At 38.9% G+C, this 21193-nt stretch overlaps 1 protein-coding gene across 2 annotated transcripts in view; it reads right to left on the bottom strand.

Annotated features, from left to right (window-relative positions):
• The window catches only part of LOC149309501 (vacuolar protein sorting-associated protein 41 homolog), a 121454-nt gene that overhangs the window by 38460 nt on the left and 61801 nt on the right, over window positions 1-21193 (bottom strand). For both annotated transcript variants that reach the window (XM_089532575.1, XM_089532576.1), the window contains 4 exons: window positions 11400-11519; window positions 9283-9429; window positions 7825-7891; window positions 2567-2664 (listed from right to left, as the gene is read on the bottom strand). In XM_089532575.1, the coding sequence (XP_089388701.1) occupies window positions 2567-2664; window positions 7825-7891; window positions 9283-9429; window positions 11400-11519 (432 nt within the window). The remainder of the gene's footprint in view (window positions 1-2566; window positions 2665-7824; window positions 7892-9282; window positions 9430-11399; window positions 11520-21193) is intronic.

The following is a 21193-nucleotide window of genomic DNA, read 5'->3' as shown; positions in this document are numbered from 1 at the left end:
CCTGTAACAATAAGCTATAGTTTAGTACAACTTGTGCACACAAAGTAGTTCAAGTATGGTTTTTGTACAAAAAAAGGCCTGATGTTCAGTAAGTAGTCAGCAGATGACAGAATGCCTTTGTTCATGATAGTGCACCCATGTGAATTCATTATTTTAAATGTTTTGGTTTTTCCATACTGTGGCTACTGAAGTTAAATGTGCTAAACAAGGCTTCCCTAACCTGACACTCTCAAATGGAAGTTGTAGTTCAAAATAGCTGCAGGGCTCTGGATTGCTAAAAGCTGCTCAAAATAGTTACAAGCTAAAGAAATCTTCATAAGTTTTGTTTCTGACTATTTAGGCAGCATCAACAGTTCTGAAAAAGATTCCATGGTAAAATTCCAAAGGGTAAAACTTTTTGGGGGGTGTACATTCTTGACACCCACTCAATAGAATTACTAGTTTTTATTAGTTACACCCTATTCTCTTCCCAAGCATCTATTTATCAGCTTCATCCCTGTCTTCGTGTAGTAGCTTGCTTTCCCCCCCTCAGACTCACTCAGAGAAAGGAACTGCAGTATTAGTTCTCCAGGGAGAAGCTGCACAAGCACCTTTGTTCCTTTCTTTAAAATAATAGAAAATAATAATCTAGCTGTCCTGCAAGAGGGCCAGAAGCTGACCCTATTGATTTCAATAGATTTGAGCGGTACCTTGAGCCAACGGCATTTCATTGCCTAGCAACAGTGTGCACCCAGTTGCTCAGGGTTACTATAGCAATGGCTGTCTAATGCCAGTTCACTATCAAGGAGATGATCAAGAGCATCTGCCACTCTTACGGGTGTAACTTCAAGGGTTTTCCCTCTTCCTCTCCCCTTCTTTCTTTCATTTTATATTGTAAAACTAATGCGTCATGAAGAATCCAGAGTCACCCCTCCATAGGACTGGAGATCCAATGCATCCTGTGTGTGTGTGCATATGTAACTAAGACAATGGTACCAAACAGTTGCTCTTCCTGCATTACTCACACCAAGTATAATGTCTCGTCCAATCATCTTTACAAGTTTTACTTAAAAGAATATGCTATGTCAACACATCTCTCCTCAATTTAAGCTTTAATTCCTGTTCATCCACACTCAAAAGATTAATGACATACAGGGCCAAGGTAAGCATTGTTGAGCCATACTAACATAGTATGGTCCACCATTCATCCCTGGTTTTGCTCCTGCTCTTCCTCCCTGTCACTGCCTACTCAGCTTGCCTTCTGCAACCAGCTAAACAGTGACAAAAGATGAAGCATACCTCCATTTGCCTCTGGGTAGTTATGCTAATGTTTTATTTATATTCATTTATTTATTACACCAGTAGCCCCCTTTTCATTTGGGGTGCAGCTACCAGGGGTGCAAAATGAGAGAATCCCCTCTCCAATGGGAAATCTGCATTCCCATGAAATTTTCCTTCAGTCCCCAAACTTCTAGCATTGCAGTCATTAAGACACTGAAAATCATTCACACCTACAATTCTTACATTTGCCTTGTTCAGTGTCCTCAGTAACTTTGCCTATCCCCTTTCTTTAAATGCCTAAACTGTATTTCAAAATACTCAACTAAAGTTTTAAGTTACTGCAATGCTAGAAATTTGGAGATTAAAGAAAATTTCACTGGGGAAGAATGATTAATGCTCTCTTAGCTACACACCTGTTTTCATTCAAGGTACTCAAGGAATAACCCATCATTCTTTCCTCACTCACTGTATCTTCAGAACAAATCTGTGAGGTATGTTAGGCTGAGACAGGGTAACTGGCCCAGGATCATATAGTGCTGCAGTGAAGAAAGAGGAGGAAGAGGAGCACCACCACCAGCAACCATCTGGCTATTCATAAATGTTTAATCAAAATAGGGCCAAACCTTTATTTGACTTTTAGTCCCCAGTGTGTAAAGAGTATGTGGCTCTGTCAAAGCTAAAACTGCATTGTAATCTAGAAAAGAAAGTAACTTGTACTCTGCCATCCCTTGTAAAGCTGCTACTTTATAATCAACAAACAGCTGCACACAAACAAAATCGAGGCCGTTGGGTCTATTTTACAGGCTATCTACATGCCTCCATTTCTACCACTCTAAAGAAAGCTTCTTACTTGGCACACCTATACCACACAAGGGAAAAAAATAGCATTGACAGTGAATCACTAATGGTTGCTGGTTTGCTAGCATTTGGAGCTTGGCTGTACAGGGACCTTAATGCCTAATGGTATGAGCTGTTAAAGTCTTAAATTGTCTATATATTTTTCAAAAACAAGTCCTACTGGGGAGCCTGGTGCTCCCAAACACGTGTGCAGAAGACTATAGTCAATAACTAGAGGTGTGTGTCTTGCTCCTGATAGTGGGGCAATGAATCTGAGTTTCAGTGCAAACATCAAAAGAGCTACTCAAAGTACTCAGCATATAATGGGGAGCGACCACCTTGGACTGTAGAAGCACCAGAACAGAATATCCATCACAGTGACACAGGAGTCATCAGCCACCACTGGGCCTATCTATATTTGAGGATTTTTGGCTTTACTTATTCTCATTTGTAAATAAAAAATACTTACTGTCTTCTCTGAAATCTCCTTTACATATGAAAGTATGACAAGCTGGTCACAGAGTGGTGCAATCCCACTGATGAAAAATTCAGTGTTGAACTGGGACACTGAGAACAGAAAGGGGGGGGGGGACGCTTTAGCATTAATCCAAAATACTGCTATGCTATCGTTACAAAGAACATTTCGTGGCCTTCTAGCATGAAAATGAACTTTATAATCCTATTCTCATTTGTGCTAATAACACCCCTAAGAGAACTGATCTGCATTCACCTTACTTTAGTTTTTTGTGGGTTTTTCGGGCTATGAGGCCATGTTCTAGAAGAGTTTTTTCCTGATGTGTCGCCATCAGCTATGGCTGGCATCTTCAGAGAATGCTGGCAAAGAAAAAAGTGAGGTACATACATACACTGTTGGTTGAGATGAAGTAATTTACATTTTAATCTGTATATTGTTCTGTTGTTGAATAGCAAGGCCTCAGGGTGTCTATTTAATTAATGATCCATTGTCTGCTGGGGACCCCCCCCTCACCCTGGGTAGTTTCTCATTTGCATTTGCTGGGTCTTGATTTTGGTGTTTTTCAGGACTGGTAGCCAAACGTTGTTTACTTTCCTGTTGAGGTTGTCCAGGTGTTTTTGGGTTTCAATGGCTTCCCTGTGCATTCTGACCTGATAGTTGTTGGCATGGTTCAGAATTTCAATGTTTTCAAACAGCATTTTATGCCCAGGATGGTTTATAATGTGTTTTGCTACTGCTGACTTTTCTGGCTGACCCAATCTGCAGTGTCACTCGTGTTCCTTGATTTGTGTTTGAACACTGTGTTTGGTGGTCCCTATGTAGACTTGTCCGCAAACCAACCAAGAAAATCCAGCAAATGCTGCACTCAGCGAAGGACAGGAGAGACCCTCTCACACCCGCAGGAGTTTACCGCCTAACATACAGCTGCAGATAAGCCATGTGTCGGCAGCTATAGTGCCCTTTCCAGGGCGCAACAAGAAGTCACTTTTTGTGGCTCCTTTTTGAGCCACAGAAAGGAGAGAGCAGGGCCGTGGTATGTAGTTGCCGTGGCCCCAATCCAGTGCTAAAAGGGCAACTTCAGGCCGCATTCTTTCAAGCCCCATAGTTTGGTTACCAGTCCTAAAAAATATCAAAATCAAGACCCAGTAAATGCAAATGAAAACCACCCAGGGTGAAGGGGGCTTCCCAGCAGACAATAGATCATTAATTAAATACCCTGTAGATCTTGTTATTCAAGAACAGAACAATACACAGATTAAGTGTAAATCGCTTCCTCTCAACCAGCAGTATAAATACCCCACTCTCTTCCATGCCAGCATTCTCTGAAGATACCAGCCATAGCTGATGGCGAAGCATGAAGCAAAAAACATTTCTAGAACATGGCCTCATAGCCCCCCAAACCTATAAAAAACTATGGATGCCAGCTATGAAAGCGTTGGAGTTCACATTCACCTTACTTTGTTTCTGGACAATTATTTTGGTTAGTATTGTCATGTTGAGGGAGGCGGGAAGTGCCTATTTTTCCTTGTACACCCAGGTCTTTTACTCTCCCAGGTACACTCACAGAGAATCTTTCATATGTAGTTTTCATGTGCATGTGTGTGTGTGTGAAGGGAAGAGTATACCATACCTCAAAGCAGTTGTAGTTGGTGGTTTCCATGTCAGTGGGTTAGTAGATCTGTTCCCGGTTTCAGTCCCAGTTTTAAAGGATATATTCAAGCTATATCTAAAATAGGTTCAGCGTCCTGGATGGTTCCTTTAAAATTTCTACTAAAACCTGGGGAAGATTTGTTACCTCACTGATATAGAAGCCATCAGGGCCACTGTCTCAAAGTAAAGGGACACACTGAACAAACATTTAGCAGGATGCACCATCATGCAAGTCTCACCATGAAAAAGGGTTGCTGCAACCAACTTATATTTTGCAGTCGTCTGACTAGAATCACAGAGTTGGAAGGACCGCAGGGGCCATGCATTCTTTCTGCCACTCTTTCTTCCCTTCTCCTCCCTGTCATCCCCTTCTCTGTCTCTTCCTCCACATCTAGTGGGGATTGAGGAAGAGAAAGATCTCTTTCTTTCTTTCTTTCTTTTGTACACCACCTTTCTCCCAGAGTGGGACCCAAGGTGGCTCCCAGACAGAGTCAATTAAAAAAAATCACAATAAAATTTAAAAAAATTAAAAATATCACATAAAGCAGTATAACATTTTTTAAAAGACATTAAAAGTTTTTTAAAAAGATAAAAAAATCACAGTAAGAAGAGTCCCTACTAATAAATAAAAAGCCTGCTTAAACAAAAAAGGCTTTTTGTCTGCCAGTGAAAGAAAAGCAGGGAGGTGGTCAGCCTAGCCTCCATGGAAATGGAAGGGCATTCCAGGAGGTTGGAGCTGCCACTGAAAAGGCTCTCTCTCATATTCTCACCAAGCAAGCCTATGATGGTGGTAGAACTGACAAAAACCTTCCCTCATAGATCTTAGAATTCTGGCAGGTTTGTCTATCTTTCAGATAGCCTGGGCCTAAGCCATAAAGGGCTTTATAGGTCATTACTGGTGGCGCAGTGGTTAAATGCCTGTATTGCAGCCACTCACTCAAAACCATAAGGTTGCGAGTTCAATTCCAGCAAAAGGGCTCAAGCTTGACTCATCTTGCATCCTTCCAAGGTCGCTAAAATGAATATCCAGATTGCTGGGGGCAATTAGCTTACAGTTGTAAACCTCGTAGACATTGTTAGTTCAGTATGAAGTGGTATATAAATGAAGCTGTTTGTATTACAAGCACTATGAATTGTGTCTAGAAATGAACTGGTAGCCAGTGAAGCTGTTTTAAGAAAGGGTTGTATGCTGTAAGTGTACCAAGGCAGCCCCACCTAGGGGTCATGTAAATAGGGCCAGAGGAGCAGCTGCCCTGATCACTATGGGAATGTGGTGACTGGATGTGTGGTCCCAAGACCGGCCACTGCCGCAGTCCAGAACAGACCACCGGCAGGTACGGCTTTTTGCCACTCCTTAAGTGGCCTTGGTGTGGCTCCAGGGTGGTTTGGGTATGTATGTTGTTTGAACGCCACACCCCCAAAGTGCCTGGAAGGTGTTTTATTTGGCCTGTCTGCTTCAGGCCCTAGAATACATTACAGTAGTCCAAATGGGATACAATGAAGGCATGTGTCACTATAGCCAGATCTGAGCTCTCAAGAAGCAGGTGCAGCTGGTGTCCACATTTTAGCTGCGGACATGCACACCTGGGCATCCAAGCTGAGATTTGAATCCATAAGCATGTCCAACCTGTGAATCTGAGATTTCAGGGGGAGTGTAATCCATAGAATCATAGAATTGGAAGAGACCGCAAGGGCCATCCCATCCAATACAGGGTGAATCCCTATTCCCTGATCTGCCTTATGACTGACAAGAATTAAAAAAAAAATAAACTACCTGTGTCTTGTCTGGATTAAGTTTTAATTTGTTTGCCTACATCCAGTCCATTACCAACAGCAGACATTGGTTTAGTACAGAGACAGCTTCCTTGGAACTGGATGGAAAAGAGTGGCAGAGCTGGGAATCATTGGCATACTGGTGACACCCAAATCCAACACTCTGGATAACCTCTCCCAGTGGTTTTATGTAGATGCTTGAATAGCATGGGAGAGAAAACTGAGTCCTGAGGGACCCTTCAAGCCAAAGGCCATGAGTTCGAACAGGGATCCCCCAGTACCATTTTCTGAATTCACCCCTCCAAGAAGGATTGGAACCACTACAGAATTGTGCCCTCATGTCCTACCCTTGAGAGGCAGCTCAGAAAGATACCATGGCTGATGGTATCAAAAACCACTAAAAGGTCCAACAGGGGCACACTCCTCCCGTCCAGTTCCCTGCATAGTTCATCAACCAAGATGAACAAAGCTGTCTCTGTCCCATAGCCGGGTCTTCTTGTTACAAGCACTTTATCCAACCATCAACTCAACAGCTGAAACCAACAAAACAATTCATCTACATTTGTTAAGTTGCTGAGCACTGATCTGTACGAGCAGCATCATGTTAATGTTCTCCTCTTCCACCCTTGCCTTGGTGAAAAAAATTACATCAATACTCATTCACCAAATAGTATGCCTGTAGATGTTCATGAATCATTATTAACAGAGTCATACATGTAAAGCTATTATTTTATATGGCAAGGACAAATTATTGATTAACATTGTGCAAAGTTGTAAAAGTGGCTACAACAGAATACAAACAAGGCATTTAAAGGCTGATCAAATGGAGGGATGCTCCTTGCCTATATTTCTATTTGGTGTAGGTCCATCCTTGCTAGCTAATCAGCTCTCAAAACATTTAATATATACATTTTTGTCAACAATAACAAAAACCTAAATCACCACATATCATTAACTGCATAGTAACAGTATCAGGAATCAGAGGCAGATGATCCTGTACAATACGAGATTCTTAAGCAAGATGGTATCAAAAGATATTGTAATCTCTATGAAGACATGGATAAATGACAACCTCCTCTCAGTCTCATTCAAGCCATGTTTAAAGAAGCGATGTTCACAGCATTCAACAGAGCTGGAATGCTGTGATCTGAAACCAGAACAGGAAATCTCAAACAGATTGTTAGCAGCTAAGTGAGATAAAGCACTGATCTTCAAATATGTAAGGAATACTGTGGGCTGGAAGAGAGAAGATAAAGAAGCTGTCTCCACAAATACTCCACCCTTACAACATGTGCCTGGGCAGATTTATGACAGTATAGCTCTTCCTCTTCCCACCTCCCCTTCCTGTGCACACTCCAATCTCTGCTATTCCCAGGGTATGCCTAAAGAATATGCTTAAACAGCATCAAATCATCCCTAGGCTAGAGTCCACACTGCAACTGTTCACTTGTCAAGATGGACACAACCACTTTCTGACATTTGTTTTAATGGTGGTGGTAACCAGACAGCCACATTTTAGGTACCATAATAATTCATCACATTTACACACAGATGTGACCAAGACAGCACATACCATTCTCCAAATGCAGCACTTTATAACCATCACAATAAATACATTCACATATTTACAGAAATGGATTGCCAGTTTTTGCCTTTTACAACCAGCTTCCTACCTAAAAATGTTTGACAAACTTACTGAAATATTTTTTTCATACAGTGAATTTATGCTCCTGCAAATACTCATTTTTAGGAAACAAACCAAAACACAAAGATGATACAGTTTTAACATCTATTGGTGATAAGTTATGAAAAACATGCTATGCTCATACCAATTTCCACGTAGCGACTAGGTAGGTCTCGCATTTCACTTGCATGGCGTTCTTTTACTGAGCAGATCTATAAAATAAAATCATCATATTAATTAAAGGGGGTTGCTTGCCTGAAGAAATACTGCAACTTGTTAATGTGAAGGTTGCAATTTCCATGAAGATGACATTTTAAGAAACAGAGAGAGCAAAAAATTTAACATGAAGCAAAGCAATATCTTAGATAACAATGAAATTCTGGCTACATTTTCATTTAAATATAACATTAATTTTGCTTTCTGGTTTCCCTCTGTTTTCACTTATTTCATTTGATTAGTTCTATCTGACAGTTGCAATAAAGTCAATAATGACACCAATGGGTAGATGTGTTAATCTTGTTGCAGGGCACAAAGACCTGTGTGGTACCCTTAAAACGACAGATGTTTTTACAGCATGAATTTTTGAGAATTACAATCAGATGCATGGAGTATAATCTTAGAGCTTCAGATATATATGCAAAGAGTTCATTCTTAAGGGTGAGATCAGAGAGAAATGGGAATGCAGAAAGAGACTTGTTAATTTGACAGTTACCAAATGTGTATCTTCCACTTGGATAGAAAATTCTATCAATGCATTTGAGGAAGGAGAGATTTTTGCTTCAAAATACTGATGCCTCCAAAAACTTGATAGTCTTTAAGGTGCCCTGTAACTTCTCATTTTTATTATTACTTTACTTTTTTTTGTACAGAGTCAAACCCCACCACCACAATAAGCAACTTGTTTCCAATAGTCATAATTCCAGGTTAACATTATAAGTAACAGAATTGTAGGGACATAATTTAATTATTTTTAAGGTTACCATTCCAGGGCTTTGTGACGCAGACGTTTTATTACAGTACGTAAGTAGACATCCTGAAGATATCTACTCAGAAGTAAGACCCACTCAGTTCAATAGGGATTGCACCCATGAAACTATTTGTAGGATTTCATTCTTAGAAAGGGGCTTTTAATAAATTCTGTGTCTGATTTGCAGATTGGTACTTCTGGAAAGCAGTTGCTGAAACTCTGCATTTACCATTCTGGTCTAGATTTCACTAGCCATTGAAATAAGGCCAGATGAAAAATAGTTGCTAAAACATTCATACTAATTGTTTCCTGACTAGATTAGGAAGTTAATGAATTTCATAACTCTATCTTAACAGCTCTCCAGGCACATCTCTTAAAGACAAAGAAAGGACAATCATCCCACAGCCTTGCAAACTGCACACGCTCAGAGAAATCCATCTGACCACTGGGCATTTGTCATTATTCCTTCTTATGAAGGTCAGCCCAATGACATTTCTATGGCAGCAGGAGTCCTCTACACAGTAGTCAAATCAAATTCCTTTCTTTTTTTCTCCCTATCGCCTTCGCTTTTCAGAAATAATCCTCTGTTTGTCTGTGATAGCAGCAAGCATTTATTACAAAGACAGGTAATTGTACCTTTACTGAATTTCCCCAGCCAATAATCAGTGTTAAATTATCTTTCCAGCAAAGGCTGCAGGGATACATATCAGGACGAAGGCTTATATCGTCTCGGGGCACGTTGGTGATTCGTTGCTTTGCAATCACATCAAGTATCTTTACACCCTGGAAGAAATACACAGTAAGAGAATTCAGTGTGGCACCTCACACACAAGACCAAAGTCCAGATATATCGTATCATATGTTATACCAAGGTGGCAGCATGGTCCTACTGGAAAGCACAAAAAAGATTCTGGAGATGGGCATGGAATTGGAGTCATTTGGAGGGAAATGCTTGTATCAGACTATCTGCTCTGCAGCAAACTATAATTTTGGTTGAAAGTACAAGAATGACTAAGGCAGGCAGGCAGCCACAACTTACTCTCTGCAGGCACAGTTTAGCACAAGGACCTATATATGCACAGAAACATCCATGCTCAAAACTTATACTCTAAAGAATATTACAGTACTTCCTACAAAAATGCAAAAGAATATATTGAGCTCCTGACATTCTTTTTTATTTTATATAATTGTTGCAAATTATTAAAAGTTTGCTGCTGATATCCCATAAAGTGCTAAGAAGCCAATCTCCCACTCAACTGTCTACCCCTGCTCTGGAAATTCAGCTACAAGTTCTTGAGGTTCTTAGTGTTATTTGTGTCACTGGCATCTTTTCCTCAGCGTGACACAATTAAGGTATATATCCTTCATGCATCCTCTGGGAATATGTGTGACAGCTGAAGAATCACCTCTCATGGGAGGTAACACAGAATAATAATCAATGGTTCAGAGTATCATGCAGAAGCCACAAGTTGTAACAATGCAACACACACACATGTGTATGTATCTGTGTGTGTGTGCGCACACACATGCATACACACATTGAAGTGAACTAACACTTTCACCTGAGAATAAACTTTAAGTGGCTTTCAACAACATTGTATCCTAACATTTAACAGCTCTATACAGATCCCACATCTAAACAAAATTGGTGGTTTTCTGTTACATTTCATCCACTTTGTTTTAAAAAGTGATACAAGCTACCAAATAAAAAATACAGCTTTTCTGGATAATGTTCTTTTTAAGAAGCTCATCTCTTTCTCATTTCCTACACAACATCTATCTGTTTCATCTTAAGGCTATTCTGCTGTTGAAAGGATGCTGTATTTCCTAGTCCCAAACTATGATCTTTTGCTGCTGAGAAGAAGTGATAGCTAATTTCTTTCTAGTTGTTATTAATATGACGAATGTAGTTGCATCCCACACTGGATGCTGACCAAGCCTTGCTAGAGTCTTGTAGTTTATTCTTTGCTTCTGCTCACCAGAAAGTGAAACTGAAGTCAAGCACAAAGCAGATAAGAGGAGATATGCAATTAATTGGACCACAGCAAGAGGCACCAATTTTAGTTGAAATAGCAAATTCAGCTGTGCTTTTTATATAAAAGCCCCTTACTATAAGAAGTCTAAATTCAAGTTCTTTGCTGATTAACCTACTTAACGTGCCCTAATCAATATTCCCTTTCAGTACCAAATTTTGATGCATGGATCAAAATTTATAACCCACCTTTATTCTTGGTGGCTCAGAACAGATAACAGTATCAACAGTATCAAACAGAACCTGCCTTGTAACAACTGTTGCTTTGTACATTTTTAGGCTGCACTTTTATTATATTTAATATAATTAAATATGCTATATTATTCACATGCAACAACAGTTATCACTCCAGTGATCATTAGAAAATAGACAGTAATATACACAAAACTGAGCCACTTTAATCACCAAGACAATTAAAACATTTGCAAATACTGCAACAGTATGATACCAGAGACGTAGGTCCAAAACACACTGCAAAAATAATCCAGTTTGAGACCGCTTTAACTGCCCTGGCTCAAGGCTAAGGAATTCTGAGAAGTGTAGTTTTGTGAGACATTGAACCTTCTCTGTCAGAAAGCTCTGGTGCCACTATAAACTACAATTCCCAGGATTCCCTAGTATTAAGCCAGGACAATTAAAGCAGTCTCAAACTGGATTATTTTTGCAGCGTGTTCTGGATCCTACTCACTAACTTAAATGAAGGCAACCTTGCAATGCTTACCATGTTATTGGCCCAAGCAATCAGGTTTCCTCTCCATTTGACACTTCTTATATTTCCCTCTCCTTCATGTAAGACAGATGGTTTCCACCTGTTCATCCATGTCTTTTCGTATAATAATAACTAGAAGAAGGAGTCACAAAATATAACAGTTTTTGAGAAAGACAGGCACAAAAGGAACAATTTTACATATCAGTAATCAATACATTGCCTCAGATGGGGACAATATGGTGGTAGTAAAAATGTCACTGACAAGCAAAAGTTTCTGTTTTGTAACCAATTAAAATCTGCAAAGTACAAATTGATAATGTACCAATTTTCAAAGGATGACAAATAAAAACATGAAATTTTGACTTCAATATAAGTAGAGAAGTAGATTTGATAACATAGTGCTGGGTTTGCACATAACTCTAAGTCACAGTTTTGTGCTTTGGGTTTCTGTGCTCCTCACATTCAACTTTTCTAGAAAGCAAAAAGATCAGAAGCTTTCGTTTCTATTTTCAGCTAATTCTGATTCTTTATTATGCTCAAGCAGAATCCTGAGACCCCATACTTTACAGTCACAAGCCAGAATCATTAACCACAATTTGAAGACGGCTTGCTTCAGTAACCATATTCAATGCTAACCAGTTTGCCTAGATTCAGATAAGACAAGAAAGTAAGGGTCTATACAGACAGGCCAAAATAAAGCTGACATGACTAGGTGGTTTGTCACCACAGAGATTGTGATTCCTCTCTTGATTTTACATCTGCTTTTTTTGCAGCTGAAATAGGAGCTCCCTGAATGCTAGACCTTCTCTCTTCAGAGGTCTAGCATCAGTAGAGCTCTTTTTTGACTCAGGTCAGCTGTAAGGAGAGTAGTGCTAAAATCATGAGCAGGGTGGATTTACCACCCCACAGCAGCAGATCCACGATGTGCTCCTGACCAAAGGGTTGTGTGCGGTGTAACATCCGATTTGTACTCATTTCCCCTCTTATATCTACAGTCATCCCTCCATATTTGCGGATTTGATTATTCACGGATTTCATTAATATGTTCTCTCTAGGACTGTCTAGGTCCTCCAGTGCAACTCTGTGGTCAACTTTAACTAAAAGTTGCACTGAAAGACCATTTGTAGCTACGCCAGTGCCATTCTATGGTCAGTGTATGTTGGACATTGACCACAGAGTTGCACTGGAGAACCTAGAGATTCCTAGAGAGGTGTCCTACAGGTAAAAATATGGTGTTTTTGTTATTTGCGGTTTTCCCATATTCACGGGGTCTTGTTCCCCTAACCTTAGCGAATATGGAAGGACAACTGTATATCCTATTCCACTTCACAGAGTCTCCCTTTTTCTCAGTCAAGGGGCATTTGAAGATAAATAGATACAGATACATATAGAAAACAACTATTTCTTGACTGTTTAAAAATACATTGTAGGTAAGAAGCATGAAGAGTGCCTATTATAGATACTGTATAGCCACAAGAGGGCACCAGAGGACAAATATTTGAAATAAAACCATTTGGAAACAAACTTTAAAATTAGTCACTGCAAGTCAGATTGAGAAAATTCAATAAACAAAATGCTGCGATGCAAAAGTTGGTAACCCACTTTACACTACGGTTTAGCTGAAATGCCCAGAACTAAACAGCTGAGTTCTATTGCATTCAGCAGAACTACATTTTGTCCTGCAACACGAAAAGACATTATATTAATACTTTAGATTAAATAGATTGTGGGACTGGATTAATTGTAAAGCAGATAGGAAATTATCAAATTAAAAAAATCTGTGTACTGGCAGGATAGATGTATACTTCAGCACATACTCCACAGAGACACCATGCCATACAAAGGCAGGCAAAATTTTCTAGAAATCTGTAATTTTAACACTCCATGTTTTATTTCTAATAATGTTAAGGGCTATGCCTAACTTATTAGTGTGCTTGTTTAAATAAGTATTTTGTATGCAGTCTTAGGGCCATTTGTTAAATGTAATGATAATTTGAATATTAAGAAATCTTCAGATGTCATGTGCTAAGAATCTTTCTGCACTAATACATATTGGGAAGTTTTATTTTATGTGATTAGTGCAAGACAACTCGTGTGTGTGTGTGTGTGTGTGTGTGTATTCATTCTAGTGCAAGACAACGTTTGATAGGCAAGAAAGATGAATCAAATTCTATAGGTGTAGGAGCAAAGAAGAATTTAACTTACATATCAGGAATTACAGAAAAGTCTTTTCCAAGTAAACTGTCAATTCCAATATACTTAGACATCATAAAACAGCTGAATACTAGTGCTAGGAAGAGCTGATCAGAATTTTTAGTTTGATGGTAACTGCTGCTCTGCAAATTTATTTATAAAACAGTTGGTAGAATAAGAAACTGATTATATTATTCAAATCAACGATATGCAAAAATCTAAAATGGATGGTAAGCTATACGTTTTCCTTGTAGTGAACACAACACCAATCACTAGTTCTGATGTTTGCTTTGCCTAAGGCACAGTTGAGTGACTTCTGCTTCCCCAGATGTTACTGGATTAGACTCACATTAGCCCTAGTCTGTATAGTCAATGGAAAGATGGAAGTTGTACAACAATATCTGGAGGGCCAAAATCTAGAGGGCTGAAATAGTAAAAGACAAATTTTTAGAGTGAAAAAGAGGACTTGGAAGACATGTTTGGAAGTTTTAGAGATATTCTCTTGTGCTGGATCCCTCCTTGGAGGTTACACTTTAGAACCACTGCTTCATTTTTCATAAGGTTACTAGTGAAAGCCTGAGGATAAGCCAAAGTTGTTACATACTGAACTGGGGACTAGAGGAAAGACTTTCGTAATTTTAACTTCTCAACCATTCTAACACATTCTAACAGAAAAATCTGAAAGTTATATTCCACCCTGTAAACCGTAACATATCCAAATTCAAAGATCTTGTGAAGTGCAAAACAAATTCCAGACTTGGAACCATTTTCAGAATATCAAATATATCTATTTTGCATAACCTAATAATGACAAATACCAAAAATAGAAATAAAATAGAAAATGAAAGCAGTTTGTATGTTTGTACTTGGGTTACTTCAAACTAATTCAAATTCAAAGTTCTCCCAAAGGTGTATGCATTCATATGAGAAACACAAATATTAATATTTGTTAAGTTATATTTGTTTCTGCTCTGTTCATCATTAAAGCCAATAAAATCAATAGGCATATATTATTCCGAATAAGTATTAATAGGGTATATGCATCTTTCTGAAGTCAACTGCAAATGAAAACAATGGCTAGCATTTTAAGAGTTTGCACAGCATTACTTAGTAATTTAATTTAATTGGTAAATTTTATTTTTACCCAGGGCAGCTGCTATCAGATTCCACAATAAATTCTTTTTATACCTAACAAACCACCTTCTTTGAAGGTAACTTGGCACAAGCCTCTTAGCCATCCAGAAGAGGGTTTTCTGAGGTTTCGTTTGTTCTGGGAGCCCTGCTACCAACAGCATGCTGGTTTCTATATAGAATATAAGGCAGGTTTTTCTTTACATGATTACATGATTTACATGATTAAAAAGAAGTTCTGGTAAAATAAAATTGTGTATAATAAAATACAAACTAAAATCTGTATACTATTGGGACACAGATTTAAAACAGTTTTATACTCCACATTAATACGTAATTACGCTGTGTTAGGTACTGAATATGAGAGTTTGGGAAACCCATGCTGGTTGTGAGAATCTTGGAGAAGTAGTCCAAAAAAGTAACTTTCCCAAACTCTGCTGCAAGCTTAGCCAGCACTGCAATATGAAGAATACTTCAGGCAACGTAAGATATTTCCATTGCTTCCAGTCCATCAGAATTTTGCCTCAAGAGGGAAAAATCTCCAGAGTAACTAATCACTCAACAACAAGCTTTGTCAGACCAGAAGCACTGTCTGCCTTTCCCCAAAGAGGCAATTCAATTATTACTTATGGCAGTATGATCCCATTGGTACTATAGCAGAAAAGGGAATCAGAGGATTTCCACTGCCCCTTATGAAGTTCAACAAATTCAAGCTTCGCTCACTCATCAAAAGCCAGCCTAAGAGACTTCCGCCTAGAAGGAATGTAAACCCATTTCATTTAAACTGGATTTTAGGTAGCAGAGTTATTTGGTAATTCGGCAAGAAGTGCCACAGTTTGAACTCCATTTGGTGGGGTGATATTTTTAATTTTTCTTTCCCTGGATCTGTCCTTCAGGCCTTATATATGCAATTGTATTGGAAGATGTAATCTGTCATCCTAATCTTAAAGAGAAGACACTCCACATGTGAGAATGATCATATGTAACAAAAAAAAGTCAATATCCATGGATTCTGCATTCATGGACTCAACCATCCACAGCTTAAAAAATATTATTTAAAAAAAATCCAAAAAGCAAACTTTTGATTTTGCAATTTTATATAAGGGACACTATTTTACTACCCCCATTGTATATAATGGCACTTGAGTATCCATGGATTTTGGTATCCATGGAGGGACCTGGAACCAAACCCCAGTGAATACTGTAGTCTCTTAGTCCACCGAACCTAAATCTCTTTGTAGCAAGTCGCAAGTACATTTCTGTAACTGCAACAAGATGCCACAAGATTGTGCACATATATCAAAAGATTGTGCGTATATATGGCCACCTTAACTCCAATCTCAGGAGGAAGATGGGGTATACATTCAATTAATTAACTAAGTAATGGTGGTATAAACTCAGGTGTTGCTTACAGGGCTTCTGTAACAATAAATAAGGTAATGTATGTGGGGTTCTTTCAATCCTTGAAATATACTGTATGTATAATATTATCTAAAATTATTGTTTTAAGATAAATTAAGTAGCTTCTGTATCACTAGGGACAGCTGTTACAACAACAGTTCTAAGATATGAGTAGATGACACCACCACCTTAAAAAAAAATCCCATATTGCTAATTTAGCAGCAATAAGCACTATTCTCCAGACATTTACTAAAACCTTTCTCTCTCTTCTGTACAATATAGCCACCTTGAGACTGAAAGAATAGGGAGCTTATAGCAATTTCCAGGAGCAGCTATCCACAGAGCATATTTTTCTTAAAAGCAGTTGGTTAATTTATTTAGTTCATTTCCTACACGCCTATAATATTGAATTGTCATTATCACAATACTGACAGCGATTTAAGCTCAATGGGAGCTAAGTACAGAAAGAAGAAAAGCTGTTTTCATGAGAGGGATGTTTTCCTCTCTTCTTGGCTAGAGAAAGTATTTTAGGGCTTTATTTCCCATAAATCCACATCCAGGCAGTCAGCATTCTCAGTACTTATATTTCAATAGCAGCAGAAGCAGCAGCAGTAGCTGCTGTTGTAAAACCACTTCCTTGGCAATACACTTCATTCTCCTATCTGTTTTCAGCCAGTAAATCTCTGTAATGTTTTCTTACAATACAGCGATACTTAAACCACATGTCACATCAACACTTGCATGTATAGTGGGAGCATTTCATAGCTAGCATAACCCAAGCTAATGACAGCTCGGTCAATGTTGTTTTTATCATTCTTCCCACTGCTGGCACCTAGAGGTTTTGACCCATTTGCCACACTTTTACCCAGTTGGAGCATGTTACCTCTGGGCTTTATAAAGTTTTGGCTTACAGTGTTCCAGGAAATCCTGGTGTTCCTTAGAACCTGATCAAGGTGGGTAGGTTCCTTGGTGGGAAGATAAACATCAGGTAAGCTTCCCTGAAAGCCAGATCTTCACTGCTCCTGCTCTTCTTCAAAGATAATAAAAATTTCCCCTTTTGGACTACAACTACAAATTACAGTTGGAGAAACACAGACAGGATCAGGGTGATAGCCTCTTTTGTATGGAGCCCCAGTGAGTCATAGCAGAGCTAGTGTTTTGATCTAATGGAGCTTGTCAAGCAATTAACACTAGTGCTAATTACTTGTAATCTCTGTCTTCAGAGTGCTCAGAAGGATCATTCATTCAGCTCCAGTGTCGGGAACAACATCAATGGAATGTAATTTAAATTGATCACTTTTCAAACCCTGCTTCCTAGAACAGAAATGTTGCATTCAGAAATGCTTATTAAAAGAACAACTCATATTCAGGCTGCAAAACGTATGTGATGTTACTTGTCACTACAAGGCACATAATCTGTTCTCAGTGTTGTACTTCTGCCAAGAGGAAACTCTGCAGAATGGCACAGAAAAATAGAAACTGGAGAGGTGAAATGTGGAAAACACATCTCTGTGTGAGTGAGAAGTTTAAGCAGCATAGGGCACTGCAGATATGAGGTTGCCAGTTCTTTTCTTTTAGTGACAGTACCTTGCACCTCAAAACTCAGCTTCAATGGAGGTTGGTACCAGAAGGTGAAATCTAGAATGTACCTTGGCATAGGTTTCTGGGCAGTGGCAGGTAGAGGTAATCATTTTAATCTGTGGCAACATAAACAACGAGTCTTTTAGCACCTTAAAGGCCAGTTGATGAAATACAGTCAGGAATAACTGCTTTATTCAAAGATAATTAAAGATGGCATTACTGATCAACTTACATCCTCACTTTTTTGGTCTTATTAATTATTTTTCATTCAGAGTGTTTTATTTTTCTTTAAATATTTACCTATTATTATTTAAAACAAATATTGGGGAAACTATCATCACTGATATTCCTGCTCACATATTGTCTTCAGCTGCTGTTATATATACATTTAATACAGGATCTTCAGTATTGAAGATCAAATTCTACTCCGAGAAATTTCTCTATCTTGCAATAGAACAGTGATACTGAAAAGTTTTTACCTTCATATATTGCATTGTTCATGCAACCAATTACATGTTCAAATCAAACATATGAACTGGTCATAAATCTTTACATATTAGACAATGCTCATTTTCACTTGGAGCACACTAAATTTAGTTTATAACACTGGTATACATACGCAAACATTTACAAAGGCCATGGAACCAGCAAGGTGGGTTACCACTGCCTGTGAAGACTAGATTAAGAGATGAGAGTCAAGGTAACTGGCATGGAGCAGTTAAAGCAGAATAGCCTGTTCCATCACATTCTTCTTGTCAGAGGTATAAAATATTTGCACAATGAATGTGTCATCTTTATTTCTATTTCTTCATTTATGTTCTGCCTTTCTCTCAACATGCTACCCAAGATGGCTAGTGAGAAAAGATTAGAGGAAGAGACAGACATCAAATAGTGCTAACAAGGGAAGGGATCCTATTATCACTAGTGTGATCTATCCCTTACTTATGTTTTCCTAAAACTTAAAACTAATACGACACCCACCATTTCATATATTACAGAGCTGGGCTCTCAAAAATGAAGGGAATTTTGTGTTCAGGAATCTGTAATACCCTGAGTAAAAGAAATATCTAGCATAAACTTTATGCTAGAAATTTATGCTAAACTTTTTTCCCCTTAAACTCAAATGTGCTACCAAATTCTTTTATAGACCTTGGACAGATGGAACTATAGGGCGCCCTCGTCACATACTAGGGTTTGGCCGAGGGTGCACAGCCCATACATGCCTCACCCCTAGCACATGATGAGGGCATCAAAATGGCGGCGCCCTATACACATGGGTGCCTCCATTTTGATGTGACAGACGGTTAGCATCTGCAAATCGCACCCCCTTGTGACGTTGTGAGTGTGCCATTGGCGCACTGTGGCGTCACAAGGGCGCTGCAGAAAGAACCCGCTTTTTGCAGGTTCTTTTTGCCACGCAAGGAAGCCACGTGGTTTGTCCGCTGAGGCTTTCTCACACAGCAAAACAAGGTGCCGTCAGAGTGCCCTTTTTGGGTGGTCTGTACCCCGCCATAATGACTTTGTAAAATAAAAACCTTGTAATTGTTTTTCCATTTTCAGGGAGTTCCTGCACCCCCAACCCCAGCAAATGTGGAGGGCCAGCTGTATATCTTTTTATGCCGAAACAAACAAACAAGGCTATGTCTTTGTTCTGGTAACTACCAGAGAAAATTAAAAAGTGGAGGGATGAAGACAGAGGAAGCAACCAGGCACAATAAATTTCATCACACGTGGGAGGAGAAACGTGGTCACCAGATCCAGTTTTGATATAGCAGTGGGAGCTGGTCTCACACAATGATTCATTTAAACATTCTAATGGTCATTTGTTTTTAGACAGCAATTCAGAACTAGAAGCTATTGAGGCAATAAATGTGTACACGATTTAAGGTAAATCGCCAATACCTGGATAGAGATTGCCATGGTATTTACTCTTACTTCACTTAAACGGGACCTCTCAGTATTTACTGACTGACATTTTACAGCTTACAAAGCAATCTGCCTTTCTTGTCTGGTACTCTTCATCTACCAACGCAATGCCAAACAGCTGACTACCCTATTTCTAAAAATGGACTGTGCTGCAAACAGCATCCTGACAATTTCATAATTTGTCAAAGTGATCCAACCAGTTATTATGAAGCACACACTGAGAGGTTCAGAGGTAAAGGTCAGCTACTTACTCACAAAGCAAAGACAAACTGGATTCACCAACAGTAAAAAAACAACAACCCAGGGCAATTAAAAAAAATCATAGAGGTAAGACTTTAGAGTAAAAATACAAATTCTGTTGGAATACTTAAAACAACTGTCTGAAGTTTCAAAAATATGCTTTTGTTCTCCCAGCTTACTTGTTATATAACAACTCTAGTTCTCTTGGCCTAACCAATGTTCTTACATAGAAGTGATGCTTTGGGAAAGTAGATCTGCCCAGAAATATCAGCTAGTGAGGGGAAAACATCAATTGACATTGTCTGGCCTTTGTTAAACATAGTCTGTGGTCACAAAAGCTCATGAAGCATGTTGTAACGTCAAACCAATGTTCTAAAAACCATTGACTGTGTATGACTAGCTAATGGGATGACTTATATCAGCTATAACCACAGGGCCTTTCCAGTCCTTTATCATTCTAATATTTTTGGGAAAGTGCTACAGGGATAAGTCCACTCCAGATTTATTACAGCATCCTTGAATAGAAAACATGTTTCTCTAAAAACCAGTTTCCCTTCCAGGGCCGGCTCGTCCATATAGGCAAATTAGGCAGCCGCCTAGTGTGACAAAATTTAGGGGCGGCCTGGCGGCTTTTTTGTACATTTTTTTGGCTTTTTCACTAATTCTCAAAACTATGATGAGAGAGCATGTGGCCCTTCAGGTACAATTGGACTGTAACTTTCAGTAATCTTAGCCAGCACAGCAAAGTAATGATAATAATAGGAACCGTAATTCAACATATATCTGGAGGGCAACACATCCCCACCCCCACCCCATTTCTGCTGTGAAATGTTATTCAGAAGCTAAGAGTGAAGAGAATAAAAGGCATAATTGTCAACAGAATTCATATGCCCTTAGTGGTCAATATCTCTGCCACTATAAATGGCATGAGAAAAGATTAACATATTCATTGAAAACTGACTTTGCAGAGACATCAACAAAATTACATATGCTAATAATGTGTAAATATGTTTTCTCCTACAAAATTTACCAACATCTTCACATATGACAATACTGTCAGGGTTTATACATGCATGTTTAAGCTACCTACAAACAAGAGCAATCATTCCCCCCCCCCCCCCCCAATAAACTATGCTTTTTCTAGATTATGTTTGCTATTTTAACTCTCAGAATGATACTGATGTGCCTATACTGTGTAAATACAACATTTAAACTAACAGGTGAAAAAATGTGGGAGCTCTTTAAGGGTTAACTGAAGAACACCTTTATTTCAGCTTTTCCACCTTCATTTAGCAAGCTTTCACCCTGTTATTTTTTAAGATTAGACCCTCTTT

The sequence above is a fragment of the Sceloporus occidentalis genome, unplaced genomic scaffold (assembly GCF_023333645.1).
Source record: "Sceloporus occidentalis isolate IW3139 unplaced genomic scaffold, rSceOcc1.0.p SCAF_7, whole genome shotgun sequence".
Classification (NCBI taxonomy): Eukaryota; Metazoa; Chordata; class Lepidosauria; order Squamata; family Phrynosomatidae; genus Sceloporus; species Sceloporus occidentalis.
Note: the sequence above shows the minus strand (reverse complement) of the source record. Positions and strands in the feature narration are given on the sequence as shown.